At 47.5% G+C, this 12,699-nt stretch overlaps 1 protein-coding gene across 5 annotated transcripts in view; it reads left to right on the top strand.

The window, feature by feature from the left end:
• Positions 1–12,543, top strand: part of szt2 (SZT2 subunit of KICSTOR complex) — a 46,368-nt gene extending 33,825 nt beyond the window's left edge. For 4 of the 5 annotated variants that reach the window (XM_029828929.1, XM_029828930.1, XM_029828931.1 and 1 more), the window contains 15 exons: positions 575–830; positions 2,288–2,367; positions 2,968–3,093; positions 3,323–3,525; positions 3,807–3,903; positions 4,612–4,692; positions 4,794–4,868; positions 5,908–5,973; positions 7,721–7,934; positions 8,350–8,527; positions 8,603–8,725; positions 9,730–10,243; positions 10,350–10,460; positions 10,963–11,031; positions 11,108–12,543. In XM_029828929.1, coding sequence (XP_029684789.1) covers positions 575–830; positions 2,288–2,367; positions 2,968–3,093; positions 3,323–3,525; positions 3,807–3,903; positions 4,612–4,692; positions 4,794–4,868; positions 5,908–5,973; positions 7,721–7,934; positions 8,350–8,527; positions 8,603–8,725; positions 9,730–10,243; positions 10,350–10,460; positions 10,963–11,031; positions 11,108–11,251 — 2,337 coding nt within the window. In that variant the 3' untranslated portion in view covers positions 11,252–12,543. The remainder of the gene's footprint in view (positions 1–574; positions 831–2,287; positions 2,368–2,967; positions 3,094–3,322; positions 3,526–3,806; positions 3,904–4,611; positions 4,693–4,793; positions 4,869–5,907; positions 5,974–7,720; positions 7,935–8,349; positions 8,528–8,602; positions 8,726–9,729; positions 10,244–10,349; positions 10,461–10,962; positions 11,032–11,107) is intronic. The other variant, XM_029828932.1, reaches the window with a different exon arrangement.
• Positions 12,544–12,699: the final 156 nt, after the last annotated feature.

Below are 12,699 nucleotides of genomic sequence, written 5' to 3'. Positions count from 1 at the left end.
AAAATGAGTCACACATTCTCCTCTTTGATAACTCTTTCTCTTCTTCCTCGCTGCACTGCGGATGAGCCAGGACAGAAGGCAGAGTCAGAGCGGCAGAAAATTTGCCTGAACAGAGCTTCATCTGTCACGGCCCTGATGAGGAGCAGAAGGAGCACCAGTGTGGCGTTTGACCCTCCAGCCTGTGGCTATGGTGCAGCCAGCTCTGCTGTACATGGGCATCTGTACCCTGAGCTGCTCCACTGAACAAACTCACCCAAAAGTTCCCCTCAATAGCCAGCAGGGCGACACACAATGTACTGGATGGACATCCAAGTTTCTGAATGTATGAAGTACAGGAAGGCCACTGTGCTGAGTTTCATTGGATCTGATCACTAGAAAACTTCCGAGGTCTCCACCCCGTCTGCCACTGACACATGTGCATCGTGGCTACTTCCAGGCATCTGTTTTAATTCCTCTATGGAATTAAAACAAAAAATTTATAGAATAATCTGTCTCTCTAATCACAAGATGGCTGCCTCAGAAACTGTTTTACTGATTTTATTTATTTTTTAATCTTTACTTCCATTTTTCCCAGGATTCCAATCCATTCCTGTGTGCCTCTGTGGAGCCGGATACTTTGCTGCGGAGCGGGGTTCCTCCTCTGCCCAGTAAGGAGCAGGGTCGTCTGGGCGGCCCCGGCCGGAGTCTCGCTCCCCTCCACTTCCCGTCTGAGCTGCTTCCTTTTGACGAGGCTCTGAGGGACGTCTGCACCGTCCGACCCTTGATGGAGGGTGACGTGGTGGCTCGACATGGCGGCCAACTCTTAGACATTAAAGCTGCTGAGCGAAGAGGCGAGCCACTTTTCACAGCACTATAATTAACAGTAGTTGATGAACAATGGTTGGTTTTGTCTTTGGAAATCTGAAACAGCTGCTCTCAGGGTCATGTCACAGTTTATAACATAATTCAGATCTTGGTACATTAATAATATTCAGTTGTCGGTTCAGCATCAGCAGGTATGAAAAAGTCTCCCTCCTGGGACGTTTCCCGTTTTCCTACTTTTATACATGAATTCATGGACAATATACAGGAATTTGACAAGAATTTTCAAGATAAGTGTTTGCGTGAATGTTCGCCCTCTGCAGGTCAGTCTTTGGCAGAAGCAGCTTGATCTCCATCAGTCTGGAACGTCTGGACTTTTCAGTTCTTCTTTGTTCTTTATGGAAGGCTGAGCTGGGATCAGGAGTGTTCTGACGCCTGCTTGGCCACATTCCGGTCCACCTGGAGCACCTGGAACCCTAACCCTTCCACTGCTCCTTCCTTGGACCACCTTTGATAGAAAAAAGACCTCTGCAGGCCAGGGACAACACCACCAGAGATTTGAAACAACAAGAGCATTGTCATCTGGGCTTTGGCTCCAGAACTTTGTTATCTCTAAACCATTCCTCTGGAGCTTCTGCTTCGGCCTTCTGTGTCCATTGTCTTCCTGGACAATACATGCAGTTTGAGCAAGATGATCCTCCAGGATTTGCTGATATGTTTCTACTTTCATGCTCACTCTACCTTGATGAGCTTTCCAGAACCTTCTGCTGAGAAGTATCTCCAGAGCTTGATGATGCCTCCACCAGGCTCCACCTGGAGGTGCTGTGGAGGTGGCAATGAGCAGCTTTTGCTATCTCCAAGCGTATCGTCTGGTCTGGTGGCCAAACATTTTTGTCTCATCAGACCAAAGAACCTTCTTCCAGTTGAGTCTGGACTCTCCAACCTGCCTTTGGGCCAGTTCCAGGGGAGCTTTCTTCAAAAGAGACTTGCTCTTTGCTCCTCTCTCCTGGTGAAGAACCAGGCCAACAGTTGGTGTCTGCACCCGTCTGAGCCATTGAAGCTTTGACCTCCCTCAGAGTGCCGGCAGGTATCTCGGTGGCCTCCCTCAGTCTTCTTCTGGCCTGGTGAGGACAGCGGCTCTGTGAAACATCTTCCTTCATTTAATTTTGGATCTAACTGGACTCTAGGACGTCTGGAGAGCTGGAAATCTTGTTGGAGCATCTCAAACAGCCACTGTGGCACCGCTGCCATCATCTAGCTGGACCTGTGCAAAGGGTGAACATTTGTACAAACACATAGCTCAAGTCCATCAACATCAGTGAAATAATCTGAGTTTATAGTGACTATGATTCCATGATGATGATGACCATGATGAGGAAAAGTTGCAGAAGGGGAAACATCTAAGGAGGCGTAACATTTCTGTACATATGTGTGTGTGAGAAGCTGCTGCTGTGGAGGCGTCATAGACTTGTGTTTGTCCTCACAGAACTGGAGAAACAGATGAAGATTGAAAACCTCTTTGTCACTTGGCAGCAGAGATCAGCTCAGTCCAACATGCCCATTTCAGTAAGTCTCACCAGGTTCCAAGAGCTCAGCAAAGACATTATAAAACCACAGAATGACGTAAACAGTAAAGAGCTATTCATTAATACACATTTATAATTGTTGTGTGGCAAAACCTATTTGTCCCACTGATAGAAATCCTTTCAGTTGCCACCAGCAGCAGGGCTGAGAGTTTATAAACACACACACACACACACACACGTATGAAGGTCGGGAGGGGTGGAAGGAGCTTAGACTTCAGGAAACTGGTGCTTTGGACGTATCGGTTCGTTCCATGTGGGACGATGTGAAGCACCTGAACAAGCGTAACGTGGACAGCGTGAGAGCGGCTTGGCTCAGGCCAGCGTGACGGAACAGAATCTTCTCCGCTGTGCAACATGAATTTGTCAAAGTCATTTTACTGAACTGAAGCCGAGGGGAAGCTGTCTGTCACTGCCTTTGAAGAGCTACAGTACAGCCGCCTCCTCTCGCAAATGTTGCAGCTTTCATTTCAACGTTCATGTTCATGCTAAAGAGCTTCGCGTCAGTGACAGTTAGGAGGTTGTTTTCAGATCACCTGTGCTGAAGTCACCCTTTTTTGATGGGTGTTGTGTTTGTCCACAGGGGACAGATTTAGAGATACTGAAGCAGTCGTCCAGGTTGGTCCACTACTGTGCCACCCCTCTCCTTTTCGACCCTGTCTTCCGCAAGCAGATCCAAGAGGAACAGATTGTCCAGCCTCCTGCGAAGGTATTTTTGGAGAATCTCTATTTATTTTCAATTCTAGAAACATATTTAACTTCCTTATATTCTAGAATAAATGATCCATCCGTACATGCATCTAAAAGAACGCAGGACGACATGACTATTATAGAATGATGTATTTCAGAGACCCTGAAACATGATGTAACTAAACTTCAGTAGCGTTGGACTCTAAACTGCTGGTTAATGTTTTTAATTGCTGTTCACTCGTCACCAGAAACGTCATCATTCAAGTGATTCAGCAATGTCGGGGCGGGACCGCAGCTACAGCACGGACTCGGGAGACGTTCTGCCCTCGCGGCTGAAGGAAGAGCCCTGGCTCCTGGAGATCTCTGGAACTTTCCTACAGCAATACGTGCAGTACCTGCAAAGCATCGGCTTCATCCTGGTCCAGGTCCGACCTCAATCTCCAGCCCGCAGGTGTGTGCTGGCAGGGCCAGGAAGGCTCCTGAACCAACATTGGGTTTGAGGGTGAAACAGGCAAAATGCTTATTTGCGAAGTAAAATCCAAAGTAAATTGGTGTTTTCCTTTACATTTTGATTGGCAACTACAGTGGATTCACTTTACTGTGAAATACATTAAAGATCAGCCCATATTTGAAAAAGGTTGAAATCCTTTCAACAACACTTCGTCACCGCGGCAACAGGCCTCTGGCCTACATGCTTTTGGCTTGACTAAATGACTCCTTCGTCTCTTGTAGCATCGCCCGGGCCCGTGCTGCCATGTTGAGCTCCATGTCATCGGAGGGGAGGATGTCTTTTTCTTATGTGAAGCAGAAGAGTGAGGACAGCCCCAAGGTCAGTGGCAGCATCAGTGATGCAGAAAGACTTAATCATGTCTCAAACGCTCTTTTGAGAATTGAGCCAGGCTGCGCGACAGGAAGGGCTGTCCATGTGTCCGGTCAGCACTTCCTTCTTATCTTCATGCCTTCACTATAACTGCTGCCCAATGCTGTATGAGTAGAGTTCACAGTGGTTCATAAATCTGAGCAGCAGGACCACAGAGGGGGGCTGACCACACGGACCACAGCCTTCTGTGCCTTTCATGAGAAACTAGCATGATCAGCATCAGGATCACTCCTCCTCTCTTCCAACCAGCCTTTCAAACACACTTTTGATCAGTTTAGTTTCAGAGACACGCAGAATTACACAGACGTCACTTATTTCCTTCTTTAGCTGTCAACAACAGCAGCAGCAACATTAGCTTTAGCAATTCACCTTTTTCTTCCCCTCATCAGTAAAAAGATGAGGGGAACCTGTCGCTGTCACATTGACAGCGTATGATTCAATTTAACATATTTATACTAGCCTTGATAATGTTATGATGAAGAGGAGACAGAGACAGAACCTTCAGAACCTGATCACATTTGGGTTCAGACCTTGAGTAGAACTTGCATTTGAGTGAAGGGGATGTTGTCTCGTGGGTTGATACAGTTTTATAATGGACACATTTATTGAAAAAGTGAGAGGACTGTTCCTTTTGAATCATTCGAAACATTTTTGCAGGCTACAGTACCTGGGACTACTGCATATCACCTGCAGAGGGCGCTGCCTGGAGGAATTGTGTTGATGGAACTGGCTTTTCAGGTGGGCTGAGACATCATTATTAAGAACACTTACACAGATGACCTCCTAGCGTCCAGAGGTGAATGATGTTCAGAGGGCTAAAGCTGCTCTGTCTCCTGTAGGGTTGTTACTTCTGTGTTAAGCAGTATGCTTTGGAGTGTTCCCGCGTTCCCATGGGCCAGACAGTCAACTCACAGGTAGGTGCTCCACAATGTGAAGATAACTGATGAATAGTGCCAGACTTCAATCTGATATTCAGAGACTATGAAAGATGGAGCTGGCTGGATGTGTGGATGATTTGGGTTTTGGACTTGTGAGCGGCGTTTAAACGCTGTCGGGAACTTTAACAACTTTTCATTCTTTACTTCAGTCAGAGATTTTGTGATTGTGTGGATGGAGGAACGGCTCTAAACGGCTGTTATTTACCCAGTTAAGCACTGGAAAAACATCAGCTACAGAAGGAAGTCCTGCCTTTCACTCACCATCATTCATTCGCAGGATCAGAAGCTGAACTTTCACATTAGGATTCCTGAACATTCAGGCCTTTAGACAGGAAGCAGAAGCAGCGTTCTGGGAAGAGGGCTGTCGTGTGTGGCTGTATTTGCACATGGAGCTGCTGGTTGGGCTCCTGGACAGTTCACTGGCTTTATGAGGGGCGTCTGAGCCGCTGAGATGGAGCGTCTTTCTTCAGAAATGTCCGTTAGGCTTCAGGTGGAAATGTGTCATTCAAATCTGACTCTCCGGGGCTGCTGGGGTCTCCATGGAGATGATGGTTGCTCATTTGGACAGTGGCTTTACCTTTGGCCACCCCTCCCTTCCTCCCTCCCTCCATCCACCCATTCCTTCCTCCCTCCACCCCTCCCTTCCTCCCTCCCTCCATCCACCCCTTCCTTCCTCCCTCCACCCCTCCCTTCCTCCCTCCCTCCATCCACCCCTTCCTTCCTCCACCTCTCCCTCCATTGTTGCTGAGCCCTGTTGGACATGAGGACCTTGCACACCTGGGTAGGTAAGCTGGAGCGAACCCATCCACCTCACGGGTCACAGTTCCATTCAGTCCAGTCCACCGTTGAGGGTCCAGCAGTGGGATGTTTTCTGTCCTGCCTCTGGCTCCACTTGTGCAGATTGAAAAGGGTTTTGAGAACACGTCTTCAGTATTTCTCCTCAAACTAAATCTGCCGTCTTCCTTTGCATTTGTCTGTGTTTGCCAAGTCCCACCTCATGTCATTTCTCCATCAGGGCAACCTCCTCACCAAACCTCGTTGCAGGCCGTTCCCAGACGCCAGCCCACTGGCTGACTGTGTGGTATGTCCCAGACATTTTCAAAGGAGGGTTGTCTCATCAGGCTCCGTCCCTCCCTGCTGCTCTGCTCTGCTGCAATCAGTCCTGGGTTTCCCCCTTTCACACCTCCATCTCTGTGTTCTGTTGGGCAACTACCTGGTTTCTGTGTTGATGAAATGACCTTTCATAGCTGTGGGAGCTACAGTTGTTACAACGTAGCGCTCAGTCCTTTGGGTTATTGAATGTCGTGCATCCAAGAAATTGGTTCTCCTCTGAAGCTGAGCTTTTCTATGACTTCCTTGTTTGTTCTCTTGACTCTCAACAGGCTGTAAGTCTCTGTGCTTGCTGTTTGGGTTTGTGAGTCTCAGCTTGTGACCCTCTAAGTGTCTGTGCAGCCACCTCTGTGTCTTCTGCCTGCTCTGATCAGTTTGCTCCTGTACATCTTTTCCTGAATCTTTGTTAGCTAGCAGGTTGGCTGAAAGATGCTTTTAATATTTTCTTTGTGTCTGAGCTTTAAAATCATGTTTAACACAGGGCTAAAAGCCGCTACTGCTCTGTTCACCTGATGTGATCTGTGTATAGAGTGTTGAAGCTGTTGAAGGATTCCAGGGATCCGTTTTAGTAGTTTAAGTTTTGGTTACACTGAACTATTCTCAGTCTGCAAGAAAAGGTTGTTTATGAACACGCTAAAGGTCCACAGAAGAGGTGAGCCTTACCTTTTGGCTGACAACTGGATGGTAAACTCACTCCACAGTAAGTACTCTATACATCAGAGTATAGAGTACTTCAAGATTCAAGATTCAAGAGTACTTTATTGATCCCTTTAGGGGGTGTCCACCAGGGAAATTAGCATCTCCAAAGATCTACAAGCATCTACAAAATTTCCCACCACCATTACACCCCATTAAACCTAAATTAAAGATAATAAAAATATAATAAAATAAGAAATAAAATAGAATAAATTAAATAGAATATGAATATAAATATAAAACTATAAAACTATACTGTTGTATAGTCCCACACACCACCGACAGTGATCCCTGGTGGTAGAAAAAACACACACTCTAAACCTAAAGGTCAACAGAGCTGATTCATGGCTCTTGTTAGCACTTTCACAGCAGAAAGCTGTTTAGGTTTATGTGTCTGAGCAAGTATAGAAACTGGTTCCAGTTTTACTGATGTGGCTGGTGCTGTCAATCATGTAGCTCTGTCCTCCAGACCACCACCACAGCGTGTGGATGTCAGGCAGGGCAGGTTGCGGTGAGAGCGCCACCTGGGAGCTGAAGCTAACGGTCATCCCTCCTGCTTTCAGTCATCAGTGATGGCGCTGCCAGCGTCCTGACCTTTATCGAGCGTCTGAGCAAACCCCGAGGACGGACCGCTGTGGAGGCGGAGGGATCCCGATGTGGAGACGCCGCTTTAATAAAAACTGTTGACGTTTAAGTCAGAATAATCATCTCTTTGACACATTTGATGTTGTCATTAAAGTAAGAACTCTTCAGAAATCTATTTATATGAACGTTGCTCCCAAAGGACCCTGCTGAGAGCAGAGGGATGGCTGTTAGCAAACATAGCAGCATACAGGTGCTTCACCTGTGTAGGATTACATAAATGACTCTTTAAAAAGAGTCTAAGTCAGCTTTTAGCTGCGTCTGATTTGCTCCTTTCCCCTGATGTAAACAGAAGGAACAGCGTGTAGAAACAGACCAAGATCAGGATGTACGCGTTGTGGTTGAGAATCAGGCTAACCTAAGATCCACCTGCGTTCTAGCTCTCCATGCTCTTCACTGAAGAGTGCGACAAAGTGCGGGACCTGATGCACGTTCACTCCTTCAGCTACGACTTCCACCTGCGAGTCGTCCACCAGTACTTGGTTGGTTGCCACATGACGCTGCGCCAGGGCTACCAGCTGACCGACTTCCTGGACGATTTTATCTCCCATCACCCCGACATCCCCAAGTTTGGCCGCAACCACGTCTTCCAAGGTGACTCGGGTGCTGAAGGCTTCACACGGAGAACTCGGTTGGGTTCTTGGGGCTGACAGCTTCGCACCCCAGGGTGGCCTGAGGCCCATGTCTTGTGTTTAGAAGTTATTGGCTAATTTATCTGTAGCAGAATTCAGTCAGCAACCCGGTGGGGTGAATCTTTTCCAGCCCTTTAAAGTCCTATTGGTCAGGAAAACACTGACATTTTCTGGCAGCAGGAAAGGGAAACAACCACACGTTGCTCCATTTTACTAGTTTTTCCTAATTAATTTTGTTTAGACTTCTGGAAATTCCTCTGAGTTAAAGATAAAGAAATGAATAAAACTTTGCTCCTACACTGTATCATGTGTAGCCAAGGAAGCACAATAGATGTTTGAATCATTGTGTAAAACACGACAATCTGTCTGTTGATCAGGGAGCTTCTCCATCTCCACGGGGATGATAACAGCTCATCAGCTTTACAACTACATCACTGACCACGCTGGCACGTACGGCATGAAGCCGCTTCGCATGTCTAAAACCACAATGGCCACTGAGGCCAAGAAAGGAACAGCCGATCTCCACGAGTACGCCCTGGTGGCTGTTTGGAACAGGTAAAACAGCCCCTGAGGGGGATTTCTGCTGTACTTGAGGGCTTTGCTCATTTCTTCCTGTCTTCCCTACAACAGCTCCGGCTCTTACACAGATCTAGAGGGTCAACACCACCACGATGACTTTGACGTGACCTTGGTGGTTTGTCACCATGCTGCTCCGTTTGAAGAACAGTCGGACGTGGAGAGACACCTGCTGAGGTAACAGCAGCACCACAAATACTGACGGGGACCCTGGGGGGCCCACTAGCCTGGGAGGGGCACCACTAAGTCTGAATGTGCTGCAACATGAAGCACCATTCAAACCTGCTCTGATGTATTTTAGACATATTTAGTGATTCAAAAACAGCGTGAAACCAATAAACACAGACTTGGTTTGTCTGGTTCCACCTTTACGATATTTCCTGGTTTCCTCTAAACTAGGGCTGTCCAAACTTTTTGCAAAGAGGGCCAGATTTGATAACGTGAAGATGCCCGGGGGCCAGTAGATCCTTCTGATGTTTTTTTAACCAGAAAGGGTACATGCAAATGTACACTATTATAAAACAATTTTCATTGTCACAATTCTCTTTATTTTTCAAATGGCAGTGTAACCAAATATAAGCCACTCAGGCAGAGGTGAACAACTCTAAAAACACAATTCTGCCTTTAATTCATATCTGGAGAGTCAGATAACATTGAACACTGAACTGTATGGAATACCTTAAATTTCCATGAGTTTGATAAATGTAATGCAAAGTTGTCTGTTATCATTCAAGTTTAAAACAAGTAAATTTTGCTCTTGTCTTTTACAAGATCTACAAGAAAGGAGGAATTACATTTTAGTGATTTATTTATTCTGTTAGTGCCAGCGGGCCATAAATAATACATTGTAAGACTGAAGTTGCGGCCGTATGAAATCTTACCGCGGGCCGTGATTGGCCCCCGGGCCGGACTTTGGACGTACCTGCTCTAAACCATAACACGCCTCCCGTTGAGTGTCCGCACCACCGACCTGGCTGTCGTAGGTCCACAGTGGATCCCAGAGATTCTGCTGTCTGAGGACCAGTAACCAACCCTTTATCCAGCCGCAGCTCTCCTTCCATCAACCATCTGACCCGTTCTTCCTAGGGGAGACCGATGGAACTTCACCCCCCAGGAAGGTTCACCTGTAGAAATGAAGAGTCGACTTCACGCGTCCCCTCCTTCTGTCTTTGTGTCTACAGGTTGCGGTTCTTTGTGATCATGACGAGTCAGAGAGAACTCTTCCCGCGCCTCACGGCTGACATGCGTCGTTTCAAGAAGCTCCCGCAGATTCACCGGGACCCCGCGGAGGTCGGGGGGAAGCTCGGCGCAGACCGGTCAGAAGCCAGCCCGTCACATGAGCAGGACCTGTGGGACGAGAGCCCGTCTGAAGCAGCAGCGGCTGCCTGCGTGTCCGGTGATGGCAATGAGTTCTTTCCTCTGGTGGGGGGGAATCCAGAGGCTCAGGAGCTGCTTTATACCCCCCCGCCGTTCCCTCTGCTCAACACCGAGGTGGCCACAGCTCGCAGGAAGATCCAGTCCAGCGTGGAGCAGGCCATGGGCCACTGTCGCCGGGACAACCTGTGGCAGAGGCTGTTCCATGGAGAACATCTGGCCTTGGACAAGCTCAAGCTGACCAGGCTGACCTTCAGTGAGCTGGAGGAGCTGCTGGAGGCTGTTCAGAGCCGCTCGGTCGGCGAGATCGACCCACAACTGGTACCCGTGAAACATTCTTGGTTGTTCAGTGTTGAAGCATCATCCCTTTTATGCGTCAAACCATAATATCACGATTTCTGTTGATCACGGTTGCCTGTTTCTGTAGGACTGTTTCCTAACAATGAGTCCATCCTGGTACCAGAGTCTCATCAAAGTCCTTCTGAACCGCTTCCCTCAGAGCTGCAGACACTTTGATGACAACGGGGTCCAGTATCTGGTGAGACAGACGGTCCAATCGGACCCCAGCAGCCACAGACTGGTTAGACTGGGTTAAAGAGGCTGCATCGATCTTCTGATGGAAACAACGCACTTGTTGTTCCCTGTTATTCTTTTGGAGCCCAGCAGGCATTAGAAGAGGCTGTGATGATGAAACCAGGATTAAATCTAACATCTAATCAGCATAGAGGCATTTGGGCTCAAAAAGCTGTAAAAAAAAAAAGCTGTAAAAGAGAAACAAAGTTCTCAGTAAGATGACGATAAAGATGGAGAAATGTTTAGGCCTCTATGCTTTTGGGGCAGTGAACTCATGTATTGAGTTAAAATATAAATAAAAAAAATAAAGTTCAGTTTCATGAAACCTTCCTGCCAAAACTTGTAAAAAGCAAAGGTTTTGATAGAATGAAGCGGTCAAAAAGAGAAGATCCAAATGAGTGATGTTGATGAGAACACTAGAAAGGGTTTCTGGTTCTGATGCAGCTACGCTGGACTTGTGTTTTCAGGCTGTTCTCAACCAGAAGTTCACCGACTGCTTCGTTCTGGTTTTTCTTGATACACAAGCTGGAAAAACGGTGAGTTTCTGACACGATTGTGGTGATAATGGTCAGCAGTGGCCCTTTTAGTGAACGGTCGGGTCTTTCTTCTCAGAGCCTGAAGGTGGTTTTCCGGGAGCCGCTGCCGTCGCAGCCTCAGGCCAACAGCAGCCCCCCCCCTCAGCTGGTCTCTATGTATCATCACCTGGAGTCTGTCATCAACACCGCCTGCTATAACCTCTGGACTGGACTGCTGTAGAGCCAGTCAGCTGGCCAGCTCCCCTCAGCCCTCACCCATGTGACCAGGACGCAGCAGTTTGGGGCCTTAGGAGCAGCTTCCACAGCCTGGTGGGGCGTTTCTGCAACGCTGAGGCTCTAACCTGGAAGGAGAGTCCTGCTGCTGCTGCTGCTGCTTTTCAACTCTTTTATTTGCTTGTAACTGGCGGCAGAATTGTTGCATCGTTCAGCTTCTCCAGCCTCAGTGATGCCAAACAGCTTTGGTTTAATCCTTTGTATGGAACTGGTGTCCTCTAGCAGAGCTCCTTGCTTTGAGGGGAGCGTTCACTTCAGGAGGTCCATCGTGTGTCCAACATGAAGAGCAACGTAAACACTGGACTTTCTTTTTTAAGGCATCACTGCAAAGAACCTCACAAGGTTCTAGCCCGTAACTGCCGCTCCAGGTGTTGGTTGTCCTCAACTGACTGGACCACAGACCCTGTTGGAAGCCTGGTCAACCTCTCAGCTTGCTGTAGATACCTCAAAGTTGGTCTGTGCTCTGACGCTTCAGTTGATGAAACTGTTTGGTTTTGGTTTCTTGGGCTGAACAGAATCTTCAGTCTTGCTGTGCTGAAGTTGAAGCGTCTCACTTTCAACGGTCCCCGGTTCATCTCCATCGTGTGCCTTCCTCTAGCACCTTGCAAGCTTTCAGCGATGTTTACGGGTTTGAGCGACTTGCCCTGGCGACGGCGTGAAAGCCATCGTGTTCCATACTTGAACCCACAGCCATAACTGCTTCCCTGAAGTGCCTGCTTCTTCTCCCCAAACTCAGCAGGTGACGGTGATCCATCGGCTCTTCATGCAAGATCTTTGGGGTCACGATCGAGAAAGTGCCTGAATGGGTTTGGAGTAAATGACATTTACTCCAAATCCAATGACATGCCTTTTGTAAGAAAACTTGGCTGATTTGCACAATATCAAACCACAGAATCGGTACCGAGTGTTTCCAAAGCACAGTTCCCCGCCCCTCCCTGTTTAGGGAGAAGTCCGTGGATGATGGGTGATGAATGGATTGAGTTGGACATGACTTCATTAGAGCTGCAGGTAGACGATGAGGTTTCACACTTCTGAGGCTTGAATGTGAAAGTTTGAACACTGGCTGATCTGACTGCATGAGAAGTGTTCGGCACTAAACTGAGCTGCTCTTACTGTTCCTGACTGATGCACACAAAGGGAAGTGTGTAATGTATATTATGTATATACATGTATTTACAGAAGATTTGTACAGTGGGCAACAGTACAGGAGTGCTCAATAAATGAACACAACTGCTGGACCAGTGAGTGACCTTCATTGTTGTAATTAACCTGACCTCAAACACCACAACAGGAACATCTCATGTTGGCTTCTAACATCATCCAGAACTAAAGAACGTCTCTTTTGATGCCTCCAAGCTTTGATTCTGATACATCTAAGTAAAGAGAGTCGATAAA

This window comes from Takifugu rubripes, chromosome 20, assembly GCF_901000725.2.
Source record: "Takifugu rubripes chromosome 20, fTakRub1.2, whole genome shotgun sequence".
Classification (NCBI taxonomy): domain Eukaryota; kingdom Metazoa; phylum Chordata; class Actinopteri; order Tetraodontiformes; family Tetraodontidae; genus Takifugu; species Takifugu rubripes.
The sequence above is the reverse complement of the archived record's forward strand: the minus strand, read 5'-3'. Positions and strand labels throughout refer to the sequence as shown.